General features: G+C 40.6%; 1 protein-coding gene across 2 annotated transcripts in view; it reads right to left on the minus strand.

The window, feature by feature from the left end:
* The window catches only part of vezt (vezatin, adherens junctions transmembrane protein), an 81891-nt gene that overhangs the window by 29237 nt on the left and 33429 nt on the right, over positions 1–19225 (minus strand). For both annotated transcript variants that reach the window (XM_041202865.1, XM_041202866.1), the window contains exon 3: positions 7373–7456. In XM_041202865.1, the coding sequence (XP_041058799.1) occupies positions 7373–7456 (84 nt within the window). The remainder of the gene's footprint in view (positions 1–7372; positions 7457–19225) is intronic.

Consider the following 19225-nt stretch of genomic DNA (forward strand, 5'->3'; position numbering starts at 1 on the left):
CTTAATTTGACCAGCCGTATGAACAAGGTGGCTACACAAGCAGGAGAGACTGGACACTCTGCAACAAGAGGGTCATCTCCAGGTACCTCAAAAGCTCTGCACTAAATTCAAGTCAGTGCAGTTATGGCTTACCCAAACCCGTTCTGTATGGATACATTTGTAACAACACTGAAGAAACTTGACACAATTCAGCACACAGCAGTAAGCTTGCTTGGCACCCCCATTACTTCTCCAGCAGCAGCATACTGGCTGCAGTACATATCATCTAAAGAATGCACTGCAGTATCTCACCAACCTTATTTCACAGCATCTTCCAGCCCTGCAACCTCTAGTGCCAAGTTTTGGGAACACCATTACATCCAAGTCACATACCATCCTGATTTGGCCAAAGACTGTATTCTTTCATTGTTGCAGATCAATATTCTCCAATTCCCTACCCAACTACATTGTGAGAGCATTATCAGCACGAGGATTTCAGTGATTCGAGAAGGCCCACCAGAACTTTCTCAGGGCAATTAGGGCATGCATTATTTGTGACCTTGCCACCATCAGCTACATTCTGAGGATGGGGTCAGGGAATGAGAGGATAAAGGTGAACATGGAAGATAGTGTGACAGAATACAATGGGCTGTTTTGGATCAATTGCAGTTTGTGCAAGGTGGAGCTCAGGGGTCTGACAAGAATATTGGAGAAGTTCAGTCCAGAGGTTTCAACAGTGGTGGTGCCCAGGTAACAGCAGGGACAAGCATACGAACATATGAATTAGGAGCAGGAGTAGACCGCTCAGCTCCTCGATCCTGCTCCACCATTCAATAAGATCATGGCTGATCTGAATGTAACCTCAACCCCACATTCCTGCCTACCCCCAATAACCTTTCACCCCCTTGTTAATCAAGAATCTATCAAGTTCTGCCTTAAAAATATTCAAAGACTCTGCTTCCATCGCCTTTTGAGGAAGGGAGTTCCAAAGACACACAACCCTCAGAGAAAAAATGTCTCCTCATCTCTGTCTTAAATGAGCGACCTCTTATGTTTAAATAGTGACCCCCAGTTCTAGATTCTTCCTCAAGAGGAAACATCCTCTCCACATCCATCCTGTCAAGGATCGTAAAAGTTTCAATTAAGTCGCCTCTTACTCTTCTAAATTCCAGTGGATACGAGCCTAACCTGTTCAGCCTTTCCTCATAAGGCAACCTGCCCATTCCTGGTATTAGTCTAGTAAACTTTCTCTGAACTGCTTCTAACGCATTTACATCTTTCTTTAAACAAGGAGACCAGTACTGTACACAATACTCCAGATGTGGTCTCAACAATGCCTTGTACAACTGAAGCATAACTTCCCTACTTTTGTAACCAATTCTCCTCACAATAAATTATAACATTCTATTAGCTTTCCTAATTACCTGCATACTAACCTTCTGTGATTCATGCACTAGGACACCCAGATCTCTCTGCATCTCAGAGTTTGCAATCTCTCATCATTTAGATAATAAGCTTCTTTTTTATTCTTCCTGCCAAAATGAATGATGTCACATTTGCCCACATCATACTCCATTTGCCAGATCTTTGCCCACTCACTTAACCTTATCTATGTCACTTTGTAGCCTCCTTAAATCCTCTTTACACTTTACTTTCCTACTTACCTTTATGTCGTCAGAAAACTTAGCAACCATTCCTGTGGTCCCTTCATCCAAGTCATTTATATAAATTGTAAAAAGTTGAGGCCCCAGCACTGATCCCTGTGGCACACCACTCGCCACATCCTGCCAACCAGAAAAAGACCCATTTATGCCAACTCTCTGCTTCCTGTTAGCTAGCCAACCTTCTATCGTTGCCAATATGTTACCCCCTACACCATGAGCTTTTATTTTCTGCAATAATCTTTAGTGGCACTTTAACAAATGCCTTCTGGAAATCTGAGTACAGTGCATCCACCTGTTCCCCTTTAACCACAGCATATGTGACTCCTTCAATAAATTGGTTAAACATGATTTCCCTTTTACAAAACATGCTGTTCCAGTACAGCTACAACAATAGCATTGACCCGGCTATGTGGAAAATTGCCCAGGTATGTCCTGTACACAAAAAGCAGGACAAATCCAACCCAGCCAATTACCGTCCTATCAGTCTACTCTCAATCATCAATAAAGTAATGGAAGGGGTCATCAAGTGGCACTTACTTAGCAATGACCTGCTCACTGACGCCCAGTGACTGACCTTGACAACAAGACCGCATTTGACCAAGTGTGGCATCAAGGAGCCCTAGCAAAACTGGAATTAAGGGGAATCGGGGGGAAAATTCTCCACTGTTTGGAGTCATATCTAGCACAAAGGAAGATGGTTGTGGTTGTTGGAGGTCAGTCACCTCAGCTCCAAGACATTACTACAGAAGTTCCTCAGGGTAGTCTGCTCGGCCCAACCATTTTCAGCTGCTTCATCAATGACCTTCCTTCCATCATAAGATATTGATGATGGTTGCACAATTTCAGCACCATTCGTGACTCCTCAGATACTGAAGCAGTCTATGTCTAAATGCAGCAAGACCTGTATAGTATCCAGGCTTGGGCTGACAAATGGCACATAACAGGAATGTGATGGAATACTGCCCACTTGCTTGGATGAGTGCAGCTCCAACACACTCAAGAAGCTTGACACCGTCCAGGAGAAAGCAGCCCACTTGATTGGCACCACATCCACAAACATTCACTCCCTCCACCACCGACGCACAGTAGCAGCACTGCAGGAATTCAGGGCATTTAGACAGCACCTTCCAAACCCGTGACCACAACCATCTAGAAGGGCAGCAGATAGATGGGAACACCACCACCTGGAATTTCACCCCCCCAAGTCACTCACCATCCTGACTTGGAAATATATCATCATTCCTTCACTGTCACAGGGTCAAAAGCCTGGAACTCCCTTCCTAACAGCATGGACTGCAGTGGTTCAAGAAGGCAGCTCACCACCACCTTCTCAAGGGCAACTAGGGATGGGCAATAAATGCTGACCTAGCCAGTGAAGCCCACATCCCATGAATTAATATAAAAAAATGTTGACGCTGCCTGAGAGCCTTGAATCTGTCTAAATGCCCTGCTATAATAGCTTCTAATATTTTCCCTACAACAGATGTTAGGCTAATTGGCAACATTATGGAGGTAGAGATGGCCTGGCATTTGACAAGATGCAGCTTTTGAAGTTCAGCTAAGAGTTAAATAGGACACTGATGTTATGTGCTGTCAGTGTAAGCATCTGAGGTTGAGGACAAAATCAGAAGCAAGTGTGTGGAGTTTCTGACCAGAACCAAACATAATATTTTTGGTCTTGCCAATGTTGCACAGGAGTAAGTTCTGCATCATCTCTGAAGTTATTGTGGAAAATAAAACCTCACAGTGTAGGGGTAACGTCTTAGCCTGGATAGAAGATTGGCTGGCTGGCAGAAAACAGAGAGTATGCATAAATGGGTCTTTGTCTGATTGGCAGGATGTGATGAGTGGAATCCTGCAGGGGTCTGTGCTGTGATCTCAGCCTTTTACTATTTACATCAATGACTTAGATGAGGGGAGCGAAGACTTGGTAGCTAAATTTGCAGATGACACACTAAAGATAGGTGGGAAAGTATGTTGTGAAGAAGACATAAGGAGTTTGCAGACAGATATGGATAAGTTCAGTGAGTGGGCAAAAATCTGGCAGATGGAGTATAATGTGGGAAATGTGAAGTTGTTCACTTTGGCAGGAAGAATACAAAAGCAGAGCATTACTTAAACGGAGAAGGACTGTAGACTTCCGAGGTTTAGAGAGATCTAGGTGTTCCTGTGCATGAGTCACAAAAAGTTAGTATGCAGATACAGCATATAATCAAGACGGCTAATAGAATGCTATCCTTTATTACGAGAGGAATTGAACATAAAAGGAAGGATGTTATGCATCAGTTATACAGGACATTGGTGAGACCGCATGTTGAAGACTGTGTGCAGTTTTGGTCTCCTTATTTAAGGAAGGATATAAATGCGTTGGAGGCGGTTTAAAGGATGTTTACTAGATTGATACCAGGAATGAGCGGTTTTTCTTATGAGGATAGGTCAGACAGGCTGGGCTTATCTCTGCTAGAGTTTAGAAGAGTGAGGGGTGACTTGATTGAAGTATATAAGATCCTGAATGGTAATGACAAGATGGACATGGAAAGGATGCTTCCTCTTGTGGGCGAGTCCAGATCTGGGGGCACTGTTTTAAAATTAGGGGTTGCTATTACAGGACAGAGATGAGGTGAAATTTCTTCTCAGGGTTGTGCAACTTTGGAACTCTGCCTCAGAAGGCGGTGGAAGCCATTTTTAAGGCAGAGGTAGTTTGATTCCCTTGCCTAACAAGAATCTAAGGTTACGGGGGGGTAGATGGGAATGTGGAATTTGAAACACAAACAGATCAGCCATGATCTTATTGTATGGCAGAGCAGGCTCAAGGGGCTGAATGGCCTACTTCTGCACCTATTTCGTATATTCGTATGACTTGACATTAGACATGGATTAACAGCACGTTGGTAATTATTTAGCTGACTGTACTGGAAAGAGGTGGAGCAGAGTTGCCAGCATGTATAAGGAAGCTGACTCAGTACCTATGAATAATGTCCTATAACATGTTGTGAAGAAGCAGTTATTCAGGACACTAGAGTAGAACTGTTTTGACTCAATAAAAACTTCTTGGTGTACGGTAATGTCACTGAACTAATTATCCAGAGGTCCAGGCATGGCAGCTGGTGGAATTTAAATTCAATTAATAAATCTGGAATATAAAGCAAGTCTCAGTAATGGTGACCATGAAACTATTAATGGTTGTTATGATGACCTATCTGGTTTACTAGTGCCCTTTAGGGAAGGAAATCTTCCATCCTTACCTGGTCTGGCCTACACATGACTCTGGGCACACAGCAATGTGGTTGACTTAACTGCCCTCTGAAATGGTCTAACAAAACACTCAGTTCAAGGGGGCAATTAGGGATGGGAAACAAATGTTGACTTTGCCAGCGACACCCACATCCCATGAAAGAATTAGAAAAAAAAGTCTCTGCCAATTATTCTGCCTGAGGCTTCCAAATTTATCAGTATTTGAGTTAACAGTTATTACAAATTTCATGTTTGTGCTGGAAATTCTTTTGGGATCAGTGGTGTTGCTCATTTCAGTAAGCATCTTATATTTAGGAGTGTGTCCATAATGTTCAATATCCTAGGACTGAACTGCATAGCCCAGGGGTATAACATAAGATGCCCCATGCGATATAGTAAAGGGTTTGTAACTCAAGTGCTTCTCCAGTTTCTTAATTTATTAAACTGCTTTGCTTTATAGCTAAAAAGCTCAATCAAACCTTTATGGTTCAGAATTCCAATTCTGATCAGCTCTGGGCTTAAAAAAAGTGGCTTTCCTTTCATTAGCCCAGGCTTCCTTCCTACATAACTAGCTGGCTGACTGCCCATATGTTCTCCTATATAGTGAGTGTTCACAGGAAATGGAAGGGCAAGGCACTGACTCTTTGCCTGTTCAGGGATTAAACAGAGAGAGCCTGTCATCTAAACAGACTGCCACCCTCTTGCATTCTAAAAGCACATTTTCTGTACGTACCTCATGTAGGTCTTAAACTATTACTTAGCTATTACCAATGTGTTTGTTTCAATAGGTCATCAGAGACAGGCGGGGTGATTAACCTACCCCACTTGGTGGGAAACAGATGGGATCAGATCGGCTGCCCTTTTTACACGTAACTCAATTTTACTTTCCATCAAATTCAATGTAAATAAAATGAAGCAGTGTGTAAAAGTAGGTGGTCAATCTGATTGTATTAGCTTCACACTGAACACGTTAGGTTAAAATTGCCCAATGATACTTTAATGCTTCTGGTCAATGTAGATAACAATAAGGGATAATAGACCCTAAAACACATTAGCCCCAGCCTCAGTGCTACAGACTATTATAAAGAAAACTTCTGCAAATTCACTTTGTCTCAAAACATAATCCTCAAATATAACTCACTGCCAAATCCTCTCAGTGATATCAGAAATTATGAACCATGGTATCAGCGTTGCAGTCAGCTGTGAGACTCCACTGTTCTAGTGAAGCACAAACAAAGCTGAATTTCACAGCTGACTGAACAGCAGCCCTAACCAGATGGATAGAATTTGGTTGTCCTGCTAACCCAATGGCTCCATAAATTTGGAAACTGTAAAGCCAAGTGCCAGCTAGCTATTCCTATAAAACAGATGTCTTGCTTATCAATGTCACACATAAGTGAATTCTTTTGTCCTAGAATGGCTTCTGAGCACAGCACTGTATTTTACTGTGGAGTCAGCTCTGTGAGGGCTCCAGCTGCCTTTATCCTTGAAGGGATGAAATTTTAATTAGTGCTTTGCAATGAAACAATAAGAACTGACCTTCAGAGAACAGAGTGATCAAATATATGTGGTAGAGTGAGGAGAAACCAAGAGCTCAACGTAAAATATTTGTTTTCTTGCCAATATGTCACGGGTGCAATGAGAGATCAGTTATAGAAAACCAAAAGTATTAATACATTCTCAAGACATGCAAGAAGTCCTGTACAAATTTTCTAAAGTTAACTGTTTGGAGTGAAAGGAGATGCCATATCTGTACATTCTGTACAGTTAACACCAAAACGCTTCTTGTAAACAATGAAACCAATTTGATCATGCCTCTCCATTTTATGCATTCAAAATTCACAAAACATGGATACTCATTATCGCAAACATGGTTAGAGATATGACGAAACATGTCCCTTGAGGTACAAACTGGATACTATATCACAACTGGAATATAAATCTGGAAAATAAAGCTAGTCTCAGTGATGGTGACCATGACAACTATCATCGATTATTGTAAAACCCATCTAGTTCACTAATGTCCTTTAGGGAAGAAATTTGCCATCCTCATCTGGTCTGGCCTACATGTGACTCCAGATCCACAGCAATGTGGTTGACTCTTAACTGCCCTCTGAAATAGAACGAAAGTACCATAGAAATGTCCAAGCAAGCCACTCAGATCAAAGGCAATTAGGGTTGGGCAACAAATGCTGGCTTTGCCAGTGATGCCCACATCCCATGAAAGAATATATATAAAAAGTGCTTCTCCAATCTTTTAAATGATGCGTTGAGAAACAGCTTTGTGAGATTAGGCCAGGTAAAATTAGTTGAACTGCTTTGTCTTAGAGCTAAAAAAGCTAGCATGCTCACTTAAACCCTTCTGTGGTTTTAAATTAAAAATTTCTTCAATGCATTGGCAAAGGCAATTTTCTGACAAAGTAGACTTGGGTATTTATTGCAGGATATAAAAGCTTCTCTAATGAAGTTGCAAGATGGTTATGCAAAAAACTTACCAGTGATTCCAAATCTATTCTTTTGGTTCCAGTGAATGGATTCCATTGTTGAAGGGCATGAACACTCTTCAGTAAAAAGTTTCTCTGCATTATGATAAAAAAAAGACCAAATAAACAATTCCAGCCAGATAAGCTATATATCAGGCAAAAAATGTCAATCAAATGCTTACAATGCACTAATGAAATTAAATAATTTTTGTTCATTAAGCTCCAATGTATCTGTCTCAAGAGGCAGGTTTTTAAATGAAACTTGTTCTTTGTCATTCTGGCATCTCACACACCAGCAATTTGTCCAATCTTGATTAATCTTGTGGAATAATCATTCTGTCAACTGGCTCCTGTTTCTGCGTAGTGCAAAAGGACTTGCTCAATATCACAGGTCTTTCTCACCACTTCCTCAAGTGTTCTCTAACCTCTTTCACTTAATTTCTAAAGTCATCCTGCAGATCGGTGTAAGTTTTAGGTGGTGAGTAACTTTTTTAAATCTTCTAAGTGTGTAATTCATACAACTTTATCTATTTCACTGGTTTATCTTGTAACAACAACTTGTATTGATGTAGCAACTTTGATGTAATAAAATGTCCCAAAGAGCTTCGCAGGAGCATTATAAAGCAAATTTTGATACCAAGCCACATAACACAATATAGGTATGCCACTTCTAAAGCATGTTCTAATAGCGCATTTTCATTTGAGCGCAGTTTGCAAATTAGGGAACGTCAACAAATAGCACTGCCTCCATTTTCATTGTAGTGTGGTTATTGCATATGCTCAGTCTTTTTTTTAAACAAATGAGCCCTCCACCTCCCCCATTCACTGCTTCCCTCCCTCAGCCCTCCTGCTCACTGTTTTCATCTCCCAACCCTCCTGCTCACAGCTTCCTTCTACCAAACCTATGCTTCTTCTTGCTTGCCTCTTTGTTGGCCATCTTACTCCTGGGCCCTGGGAGTGTGAGGGGATGGGGGGAGAGGAGTTGCAAGCTGAAGGGAGGGAGAGGTGGTGAATGGGAGCAGTCAGGCAGGGAAGGCGCAAGCAGGAGGGCTGGATGAGGTGGCGAGTGGGAGGGTTGTGGGGGCACGGGGAAGCGGTGAGTAGGAGGTAAGCAGAAAAGTTAGTAAGAGGATTTTTGTGCCATTTAGGTTCCAGGCAGCCATCAGGTTTTTAATGTGAAAGTTACAGGTCAGGAATGTAACATGCCCTTATTACATGTTTTCTTATGGATAAGCAATTTTTGTTTAACACATTTTTGTTCAGCATGCCACTCTTTAGAAATACATTCAGAGTGCTAAACAAGGGATAGCTGTATTAGAGCACCTACCTTGATCAAAGAGGTAGGTTTTAAGGAGTATGTTAAAGGAGGAAAGGGGGGTAGAGAGGCAGAGAGGTTTAGAGGGAAAATTCCAGAGTTTTGGGCCTAGGCAGCTGAAGGTATGGCTGCCAATGATGCAGCAATTAAAATCAGGGATGCATAAGAGGCCAGAATTAGATGAGTGCAGATTTCTTGAGGGGCTGAGGGCTGGAGGAGATTATACAAATAGGAAGCATTGAGGCCCAGGAGGGACTTAAAAACAAGGATGAGAATTTTAAAATCGAACTGTCACTTGATTGGGAGGCAGTGGAGGTCACTGAGCTCAGTAGTGATGGGTGAGCAGGATTTAGTGTAAGGGCAAAGCAGCAGAACACAAGGAATAGGAGCAGAGCAGGAGTTGCGCTTGCTCCACTGCTCAATATGATCATGGTTGATCTTGGACTTAAGCTCCACTTTCCCACCTGCTCCCCATATTCCTCGAGTCCCTGAGACACCAAAAATCTGTCTAATCCAAGCCTTAAATGTATTCAAACGATGGAGCATTCACAGCCCTCAGGGGAGGAGAATTCCTGAGATTCACAACTCCAAATGGTAATTTCTCATCTCAGACCTAAATGATCGGCCCCTTATCCTGAGAGTGTGCCCCCATATTTGAGATTCCCCGACCAGCGGAAATAATCTCTCAGGCTGGCATTTTCCAGCCTCCTGCAATGGGTTTCCCTGCGGCGGGGCTGACGAGCTATTGAAATCTCCATCCGCATCAGTGGGACTGATGTCAGGGGCTGGAAAATTTCAGCCTCAGTGTCTCCCCTTTCAAACCTTTTCAGAACCTTACGTTTCAATGAGATCGCCTCTAATTCTTCGAAACTCCAGAGAATATAGGCTCAATTTACTCAGCCTCACATCATAGGACAACCCCCTCATCCCAGTGACCAATCTAGTGAACCTTCACTGTACTGCCTCCAATGCAAGTATATCCTTCCTTAAATAGGGAGGCCAAAACTGCACACAGTATTCCAATGTGGTGTTACCAAAAGCCTGCATCATTGCAGGAAGATTTCTTTATTCCTGTACTCCAATCCCCTTGCAATAAAGGCCAATCTGCCATTTGCCTTCCTAACTGCTTGCTGTACCTGAATGCTACCTTTCAGTGTTTCTTGTATGAGCACATCCAAGTCTCTCTGAACATCAGCACAAGTTTCACATCTTTGAAAAAAACGTTCTGCTTTCAATCCTAATGATTGAAGTGAATAATTTCACCCTTCCTCACATTGTGCTCCATCTGCCATCTTATTGTCCATTCACTTAACCCATCTATATCTCTTTGCAGCCTGTGTCAGGTTATCTTTCCACATAGCTTTGCATCATCAACTTAGATACATTATTCTGCCTCTTTATTTAAATCATTTATATAGATTGTAAATAGCTGAGGCCCCAGCACTGATTCTTACTGCAATCCACTAGTCACAGCCTGCGAACTTGAAAATGCCCCAGTTTATGCTCACTCTTTGCCTCCTATCCGTTAACCATTCTTCTATCCATGCTATTAGCCCCAACTCCATGAGCCCTTAACTTGCCTACTAACCTTTCATGTGATATCTTATTGAATGCCTTTTGGAAATCCAGGTATACTACATTTACTGGTTCCTCTTTACTAGTTATAACATTAAAAACCTCTAATAAATTTGTCAAACAGGGTTTCCCTTTTGTAAAACCATGCTGACTTGTTCTAATCATTCTATACCTTTCTAAGTGCATTGTTAAGTTTTCCTTCATAATAGAGTCCAACATTTTCCCAACAACTGACGTTAAGCTAACTGGCCTATAGTTCCCTGTTTACTCTCTCCCTCTTTTCTTGAAAAACATTGCTACATTTGTTAATTTCCAAACTGATGGGACTGTTCTATTGCTCTCCTCCACCACACCTCAGAGAGAGACCGAGAGTAGAGCAGGACAAGGGCAGGGCCGGACACTGCCTGGGTCTTGGTGCCAGTGTTCCTTCTGCTGTTTCTGCGACCCTTTGGCTAACAAAAACTCACCAATTTCAGTTTTAAAATGAATAATTGTCATTTGGAGATGATGGCTACAACTTCTACCACCCTTTGCATGAAGAAGTGTTTCCTAACTTCACTCCTGAAAGGTCTGGCTCCGACTTTTAGACTAAGCCCCCAAGTCCCAGACACCCATACTAACAGAAATAATTTCTCCCAACCTACCCTATCTGTTCCCCATAATATCTTGGATACTTTAAATGAATCATCCAAAACATCTAATCTCCACGGAATATAACCTATAGCAGAAGAGATCACATCATGAGCAGTAAATGCTTTATACGAAATTGAAAGAAGTACAAGCGAATCGTTGTTTCACCTGGAAGGTGTGTTTGGGCCTTGGGCAGTGAGAAAGGAGGAAGCAAAAGAGCAGGTGTTGCATCTCCTACATTTGCATGGAAAGGCGCTATAGGGATATAAGGTAACTGAGGAGTGGACCAGGGTATTGGGGAGGCAATGGTCCCATCGGCATGGTGAAAGTGGAGGGGAGTGGAAGCTGTGTTTGGTGGTCACATCATGTTGGAGGTGGTAGGAATTGCAGAAGATATCCATTGAATACAGAAGCTGGTGGGGTGGAAGAACAGGGGGAAGCCAATCATGACTCTGGGTAATAGGGGGAGGGCTGCAAGCAGAATTGCATGAAATAGAACAGGCACAGTCGAGGGCCTCAACAATCAAAGTTTGGAGTGTGGGGGAGGGGGGCTGAACCTATCATGAAAAAAACATATTGGAAGCACTAGCACAGAAAGTTTGTTTAATCTCTCCTAGTGGCTTAACCCTTGGATTATGATATTCATAACTATAGTTTCCTCTTTCAGTCTACTTTCTCTCCAGATAGAGTTCAGCACCTTGTCTGCAAGTTTTAGATTCAGTTTCCCTTTTCATGGATATATTGGATTAGGAACTGTGAAATAGGAGTAGGCCATTCAGCCCATCAAACCTCTTCTGCTGTTCAATTGGAGCACCTTAACATTATTTCGACCCCTCCCCCTTGATATTCGTATCGAACAAAGCTCTATTGATCACAGTTTTGAAGATTCCAACTGGCCAAGCATCCACACCACATTTCCACACAAAGTAGGAAAGTGCTTCCTGATTTCACTCCTAAATGGTCCAGCTGTAATTTTAGGATTGTATCCATAGTTTTGAATTCTCACACCAGAGGAAATAGTTCTGCCTTATTGAATCCAACATATCCATTAGATCATCTCTGCACTTTCCAAACTTCATGAAGAAATACAAGCCAAGATTGTGAACCTATCTTCAGAATTTAACCATTTAAGCTCAACATGATTCTAGCGAATCTCTCTGCTGTAAGACCTTCACGACCAATATATCTTGCCTGAGGTACAGTGCGCAAAACTTAACAGGGTATGCCAGATGAGGTCTGACCAAGGTGCTGTACAACTGAAACATAACTTCCTCTCCTTTGTAGATCAGCTCCCTTGACATAAAGACCAACATTGTGTTAGCCTTTTTAAAAATTTACACACTAATTTTCAGAGTCTGTGGGCATGTAAATTATTTTGCTGCTACAATGCTCCTAGTCTCTCACCATTAAGAAAATGTTCTGATTTGTCTTTCTAGGATCCAAAATGGATGAACTCACATTTCCTCACACTGAACTTCATCAACCATGGTTTTTTCTACTCAGTGTTTGCTGCTTTTTAACGTTTTGCTTCTGCCTACACAATTTTTTCTGCCATCTAACTTGATGCAATCTATGGGCTTGGATATACAACTCACTTTTCATTAATTCTAGTGTTTTTCTTGTACCTCCCAAACAATTATCAGTCACAAGGTTACCGACAATTCAGTTTTATTTTTGCTAATAATCTCTTGTGCGGAACCTTATCAAATGCCTTCTGCAAGTTAATGCAGACAACTTTGATAGACACTCCTTTATCCACTGAATTAGTGACTTGCTCAAAACAGTCAACTACATTAATCAGAAATCGATCCAGGACCTGTTGATTCAGCTCATACTAATCCAAGTGTTCAGTTACTCTGTAGTTACCTGGTTTTTCAATCTCTCATTTTTCAAATAATGGAGTTACATTTCCAATTTTACAATCTGAAGACACAATTTCTATATCTAGTATTCTTCGGCAGATTATAACTAAAACAATTTTAATTTCTTCACCTATTTAATACTTTGTGAAGGAAACCATCAGATTCTAAAGCTTTGTCTATGCTAGGTCCCATTAGCTTCTTCATTATTATTATTTATTCATATTACATCCACTGAGTTTTCCCCACCCTTGAGTTATTTTTGATTCCATTGTATGTTATGAGACGCCTTTCAGTAAAGCGGAGTTATTTAAAAATCCCAGAGGGAAACTTTAAACAACTGTCATAACTTATATTTTTAAGTGGTACGTTTGAGATGCAACTCTAAATTCAGGAGTCAGACCACCAGTTCTCAAGAGGTTTTATATTATACTAAATGAAACAATGTATTAATTTACACAAGCCAAATATATACACATGGCTACAAATTACTACAATCATAACTTTTAACAAATTCCCAAACTAATCTCCATTAAGGCAACAGCAACCCATAGACTTAACCAGAAACCAGGCAAAGCATTTTCACCTATGAATTCAAAATGAGGGTCCTCCCATTTTGGTTCCTGTGGATACAGTTGTAGGCTTACAGCTACTTTGATCTTACATTGCCTCTGCCCTGCACACACAAGTCTTCTGAAGTTATACCTAGCACAGCTCATTGAATGTAAATTCTCACTGTATCACCAGCTTCTTCTAACAATAAAACCCCTTTCATAGTACCAATTTTATTAGCAATATAAACATATCGCTTGGTCTCTGCTAGCTAGGTGCCAGATTTCACCCCACTTCTTGAATGCTCTATTCAAAAAAAATGCAAATGCACTCTACCTCTTTTACATCTCAAAACTAGTACACATCAAAGCACCCAGACTAGCAGGCTTTAGTCCAATTAAGACACATTCACAGACTAAACCTCTATTTTAAAAGAAAAATATTTGCCAATATTATATACATTAATAGCTTCATGACATGTACCAATGGCATTTTGTGTTCTTACCCCACTGCAAGTTATTCATTCATTTAACAAGTCTGTAATCTTTTTATTGTTCACTGTTGTTTCAATCTTTACCACTCTCTTTTTCCAATATATTTAAAATCTTTTGCTATTAACTTTGATACCACTTGTAAATGTTTTCATATTCTGTTTGCACCTCATTCATTTCTTTGTATCCATTTTCTACTTTTAATACCTCTTCCTTGTTTTTGGATTTAGCTTGATATTGGCTCTTACCTCATTCGTTGACCGTGGTTTCTCAACTGCATAAGTAAAGCTTTTGTGCATGCTCTAAGGGCACGTACAAGATTTGTATTGCACTAATGACTACCTTGAATATTTCCGAGTGTTTGTCTAGGTACAGCAAATGGATGAGATTCAGAGAGGAGGACTGTATGCTGAAAAGGGGACTCACCCAATCATGTTCTTTAACTCTTTTTAGTAATGCTGGTCCCCAGCGTCCTGCTCTACAGATCCTGGGATTCCAACATTACTCAGAAGCCCCTAAACTATATTTCCAGTGCTCCTTAGTCAAGGAATTGTTACCAGACCCTGAACCCAGAACCCAGGGTCCCTCTTTCTGACCCCTGAATCTGTCCAGTATTTACAGGATCCTGACAGTAACCAGCCCACTACTCCCTAGAAGTCCTTCCAGACCAAGGCGCCTCCTCAAAATATTGCTAAACCTGTTGCGCTACCCAGTGCTGACAGACCCTGGCTCCCTTCCCATGTTAGACTGTGATTCTGACAATAACAATCACCTGCATTTATCCTGACGTTTCTAAAACAATCATAGGATTCCAGTAAGGAAAATGAATAAATCTTCCTAGTTTCACCAGTCATAAGCATCTATTCTCCTCCAACCCAGCATGCCAGGAATGTCGTTGGCAAGAAACAGCTCTTTGACTAAAAACTTCAACATAAAATCTATCAAAAGGTACAGAAGCTGTTTATTATCTCCTATTCTTTTGAGGTACTGAATTATTTAATTCCGTGATAATTGTGGGGAGAAAAAGTACGGAAAATAACAAAGTACACTAAATTATTATTTCCGTTGCAACTTCCAGGCGAAATGTATGCTTTGTGTCTTATACAGGAACAGATACAAATCATGCCACCTGAGTCCTAGCTTGTTTGATTATATTTTTCTGTCAATTCATATGTTATTTAGTAAAGCTACTTTTCAGCCAGTCAGTCACTGATTACTGGAATGTCACATTCACTTGTGTTTGCGTGACTGGATTAAATATATGGTAGACTCATTTTAATATATGATTTTAATTTTCTAAATTGCCTATTGAGTTTTGGCAAATAATTATTCTAGATCAACAATTTCCATTGTCTGTAATTGTCTAATCAATTACATCATATGGTCCATCATGAAAATGTTGTTCTATATATTGTCCACAGACAGAGTGGACTATATTTAGAACTGCACAAATCCATTTAATGGTCTGCTTTGCCCAAGCAGAATATAATATACGAAGAGTAACTTTCATCTGTAAACTTTTTTTATGTAACTAAAATCTACAAGATAACCTTTCATGGTACAAATGTTGTTTTTATTTAGTACAGAGAGTGTTTTTGTACAATAATATATAGTACCACCCAGACTTACTAAGGCACTTGTCACTGTAATATATGGAATTCCAATGTTGACTGTTCCTCATTCCTACATTCTTAGGTCCTTAGTCAAATTTTTCTTTCGATTATCATCACAATCCAAAGTTCAAAGTCTCGGTCATGTAAAGTCATTTTTGTTGCCGCATGTTCACTATCTGGCCAAGTTCTAACTCCTTCAAAACAATATATTCAGCCCAACGTTTTGTATCTGTCATGAAAGTATAATAATTTTCATAATTTTCTGATTTGTGAAGTAGGTTTATGGGAGTAAGTATAGTTGGGTCTGTGTGTGATTTAATTATATTTGGAGTCAAGTAGACTGCAAGTTTGAAATCATCAAAAGAAGCTAGGAGCTTGACATGCTGATGAGTAAACATGGGACCACCAATAAAAATCTGAAATATTTGACAATAAGACTAGAATAAAATTCTAGGTATGGTCACAAAGTTAAATAATATTTTGAAAAATACAATTTAATTATTACAAGTTCAAAGTTTTAATTCATTCATGGGATGTGGGCGTTGTTGGCAAGGCCAGCATTTATTGCCCATCCCTAATTGCCCTTGAGACGGTGGTGAAGAGCTGTCTTCTTTAACTGCTGCAGTCCAAGTTGCGCTATTGTAATACAAGTTTATATGCGGTATCAGAAAACCAAAATGATCTGAAATCCGGAATGCAATCAGCCCCAAGGGTTTTGGATACTCGACCTATATTCAGGGAGATGAGATGTTCAAATTCAGGCTCATCTGGGTTGTCAGGTGGACATAAAAGGTTCCACAGCACTGTTTGGAGTCAGGCCTGATACATTCATGTTGGTCCTGTCGATGTCTTTTTTTTAATGTAGTCATTTAATCTGCAAACATTAAATTACTCAACAGGTAGAACACCTTGTTAAGATCCAATGGCAATCATTTTGTTAAATGGAAATTACATGGTAAAGGTTTGATGGCAATTATATTGTTATGGCGTTTGCATCATTGAATAGGGTATTGGTGCACTTAAGGGGCTGCCATTTAATTTATACTTGAGTTGTTAATTTGTTTTAATTGGTTTACTCAAAAGAGTATAAATGGGAACAGGGATTGTCTGACCCGACTATGCGCTGCTCTTCCGCAGCTACATACACAGCCGGGTGTCCCTGGAGAGGGAGCACACAGTGTCCGGTGGCACAGTCGAGACCTTCCATGCCCAGTGGGCACCGCGGGAGCTGGGGTGCTTTATTGACCCCTTTTATTACATTTTAAATTGAGTTTTATAAGTTTCCTTTAAGATTTTCTCTTTCTTTTTGCAATATCCCTTTAAGCGGCTGCCTTTTAATTTGTCCATTGATTTGTTAATTTAGTTTAGTTGTTTGCTCAAAAGAGTATAAATAGGGACAGGGGTCATCCAACCCAACTGTCTGCCTCTCTTCCGTGACTGGGTGTCTGTGGAGAGGGAACATGCACTGTCACTGCATGGCTTCCATGCGGTGTTTGAGGCCTTCCATGACTGGTGGGTCCCACGGCGACAGAGGTGCATCACTGATCCCCACAATCACATTTTGGTTTGACTTTTGTAAGTTTCCTTTGTGGTTTTGTCTTTTGTTGCAGTTTTCCTTTAAGAGGCTGTCCCTTTAGTTTGTTCATTTAACTTTTTACTAATTTAAAAAATTTGCCCTCCTTATTTGCTAACTTGATATACTCAGAACAGTATAATTGGAGTCAGGAGTCAACCAACCTGTCTGTCCCTCTTTCGTGGCTATGTACGTGGCCGGGTGCCCCTGGAGAGGGTTGGAGGCCTTCTGTGACTGGTGGGCACTGCGGGGGCTGGGGTGCATCACAGACTCCCACAACAACATTTTGACTTAGTTTAAATTTCCTTTAAGATTTTTGTTTGTGTCCCTTTAAGGGGCTGCTCCCCAAATTGTTTAATTTGATTTGTTAATTTGTCCCCCTTTTTTATTAACCGGATAAGCACAAAGGAATATAAATGCAGACAGGTTGTCAGACCCAAGTGTCTGTCCCTCTTCCGTGGCTACGGTTTGTAGCCCAGTGTCTCTGGAGAGGGAGCACGCGGTGTCCACTGGCACGTTGGAAGCCTTCTGTGATCGGTGGGTAGTGTAGGGGCTGGGGTGCATTATTGACCCCCAAAATCACATTTTATTTTGATTTTTGTAAGTCTCATTTAACATTTTGCCTTTTCAGTTAGTGTCCCTTTAATGAACAATCCCCCGTTAATTTGTTCAATTATCTACTGTTTTTCATTGGTTGTTTTCTAAGATTACAAAAGGATCAGCTGGAACACTGAGGGAAGGATGAACTGGGAGAGTTTGTTACTTAGCTTTTTTGTCTTGGAAATAAACCCGTTTTAAGGTACAGGCTCGCTTCAGACTAATTCTTTCTTAACATACAATTATAGGAACTAACACAGTAGCAGAGAATGAACATTTAGTTTTGGCGATTGGTTGCTGAATAAGAAGTTTTTTTGGCTCTATCCTCAGAGAAGCAGCAGCACGTTTTTGCTGACAATTCCAGTTACAGAACGGCAGAAGGACGTTGCAAAGTCTCAGATTTTGACTGCACCGATTATTTCCAGCCCCCTCAGAGGCGGAACCATATCAGCAATGGAAAAATGAAGTCGAGATGTCGACATAGGTTAGTTTGTTGCCCTGAAAGAAGCAAGGTATGGCTTTAGCTTTGTCATTACCAGCAAAAAGTAAGATTCAGAGTAAAGTATTCTCAGAATTGGATGTAGATGACCTGGATACTGAAGAGGGATTGATCCTTCCATCAGAGTTTTTGGATAAATTTTACAAAAAAGGATGATTTGTTGGGAGCATATGAAGTAGAGTCAACCTTTGGTAGATTTAAGAAAACAGATTATCAGTCCATGGAGGAATATATTGTTACAAGTCGACTAATGGTATCAATTACCAGTGAGCAATTTGAACTTTTTAAGGAAGACCTAATTTTTCTTTAAAAAATGCAAATAAAGAAGTTAAGCAAAAGATGGCTGATAATGGAAAGTGACTGCTTTCTGGAAAATTCCTATGTGGATTGTACTCAATAGACTGGTCCTGAGAGTACATGGAATGTCATAGCTGAAAGATGTCATGGCCTTCTTCAAGCAGAGACACCAGAAAGGGAGATGGGGAAGATGCAAAAGACAGAACTTTAACCTCCTGTGGTTGCAGAGACAAAAGACTTATTTGCACCTCAGTAGACATCCAAATTCCATCTCCTGTTGATTTATACCTCAGAACTTGTAAATGGTCTGAGATGAAAAGAACACAGACTCTGGGTGAGAGTCAGTTTTTCCCCTTCCGGAACATATAGGGAAAAATCAGTTTAAAAAGCTGATATGTGACTGTGTCTGACAGTATGAAGATCAAGAAGTTAGTCACCTCCTGCTGCAGCTTGCAGGCAAAAAATTGCTCTCTCTCTCTTTGCTACTGGAGGCAAAGCTCAGCAGAAGCCACAATCAAAAGGAAATAAGACTACCTTTTAGCCATCCTGCAGAACCAAGTGTCTCCAAGCTAACTATTAAACTACCAAAGTCAGCTCCACCAGAATCACCCAGCTTAATGGCCGCAACGTAATGCCATCTATACCTCATGGACAAACCAAAGACTGATCCGTTTTTTAAAAACTTTTATTTAGACTCTAGCCTTCTCATTTCTGATGTGTATTGCGTTTTTTTTTCTTTGGTTGTAGTAACTAAAACTTATTCATTCATTGACTCAAAGCCTGGTTAAATTGGCTCCTTAAAAATAAATACATTTGGACGAAGAAAAGGTAACCATGAGGGAAGGGATCCCTTTTAATTTAACC

Source organism: Carcharodon carcharias, chromosome 13 (genome assembly GCF_017639515.1).
Source record: "Carcharodon carcharias isolate sCarCar2 chromosome 13, sCarCar2.pri, whole genome shotgun sequence".
Taxonomy (NCBI): Eukaryota; Metazoa; Chordata; class Chondrichthyes; order Lamniformes; family Lamnidae; genus Carcharodon; species Carcharodon carcharias.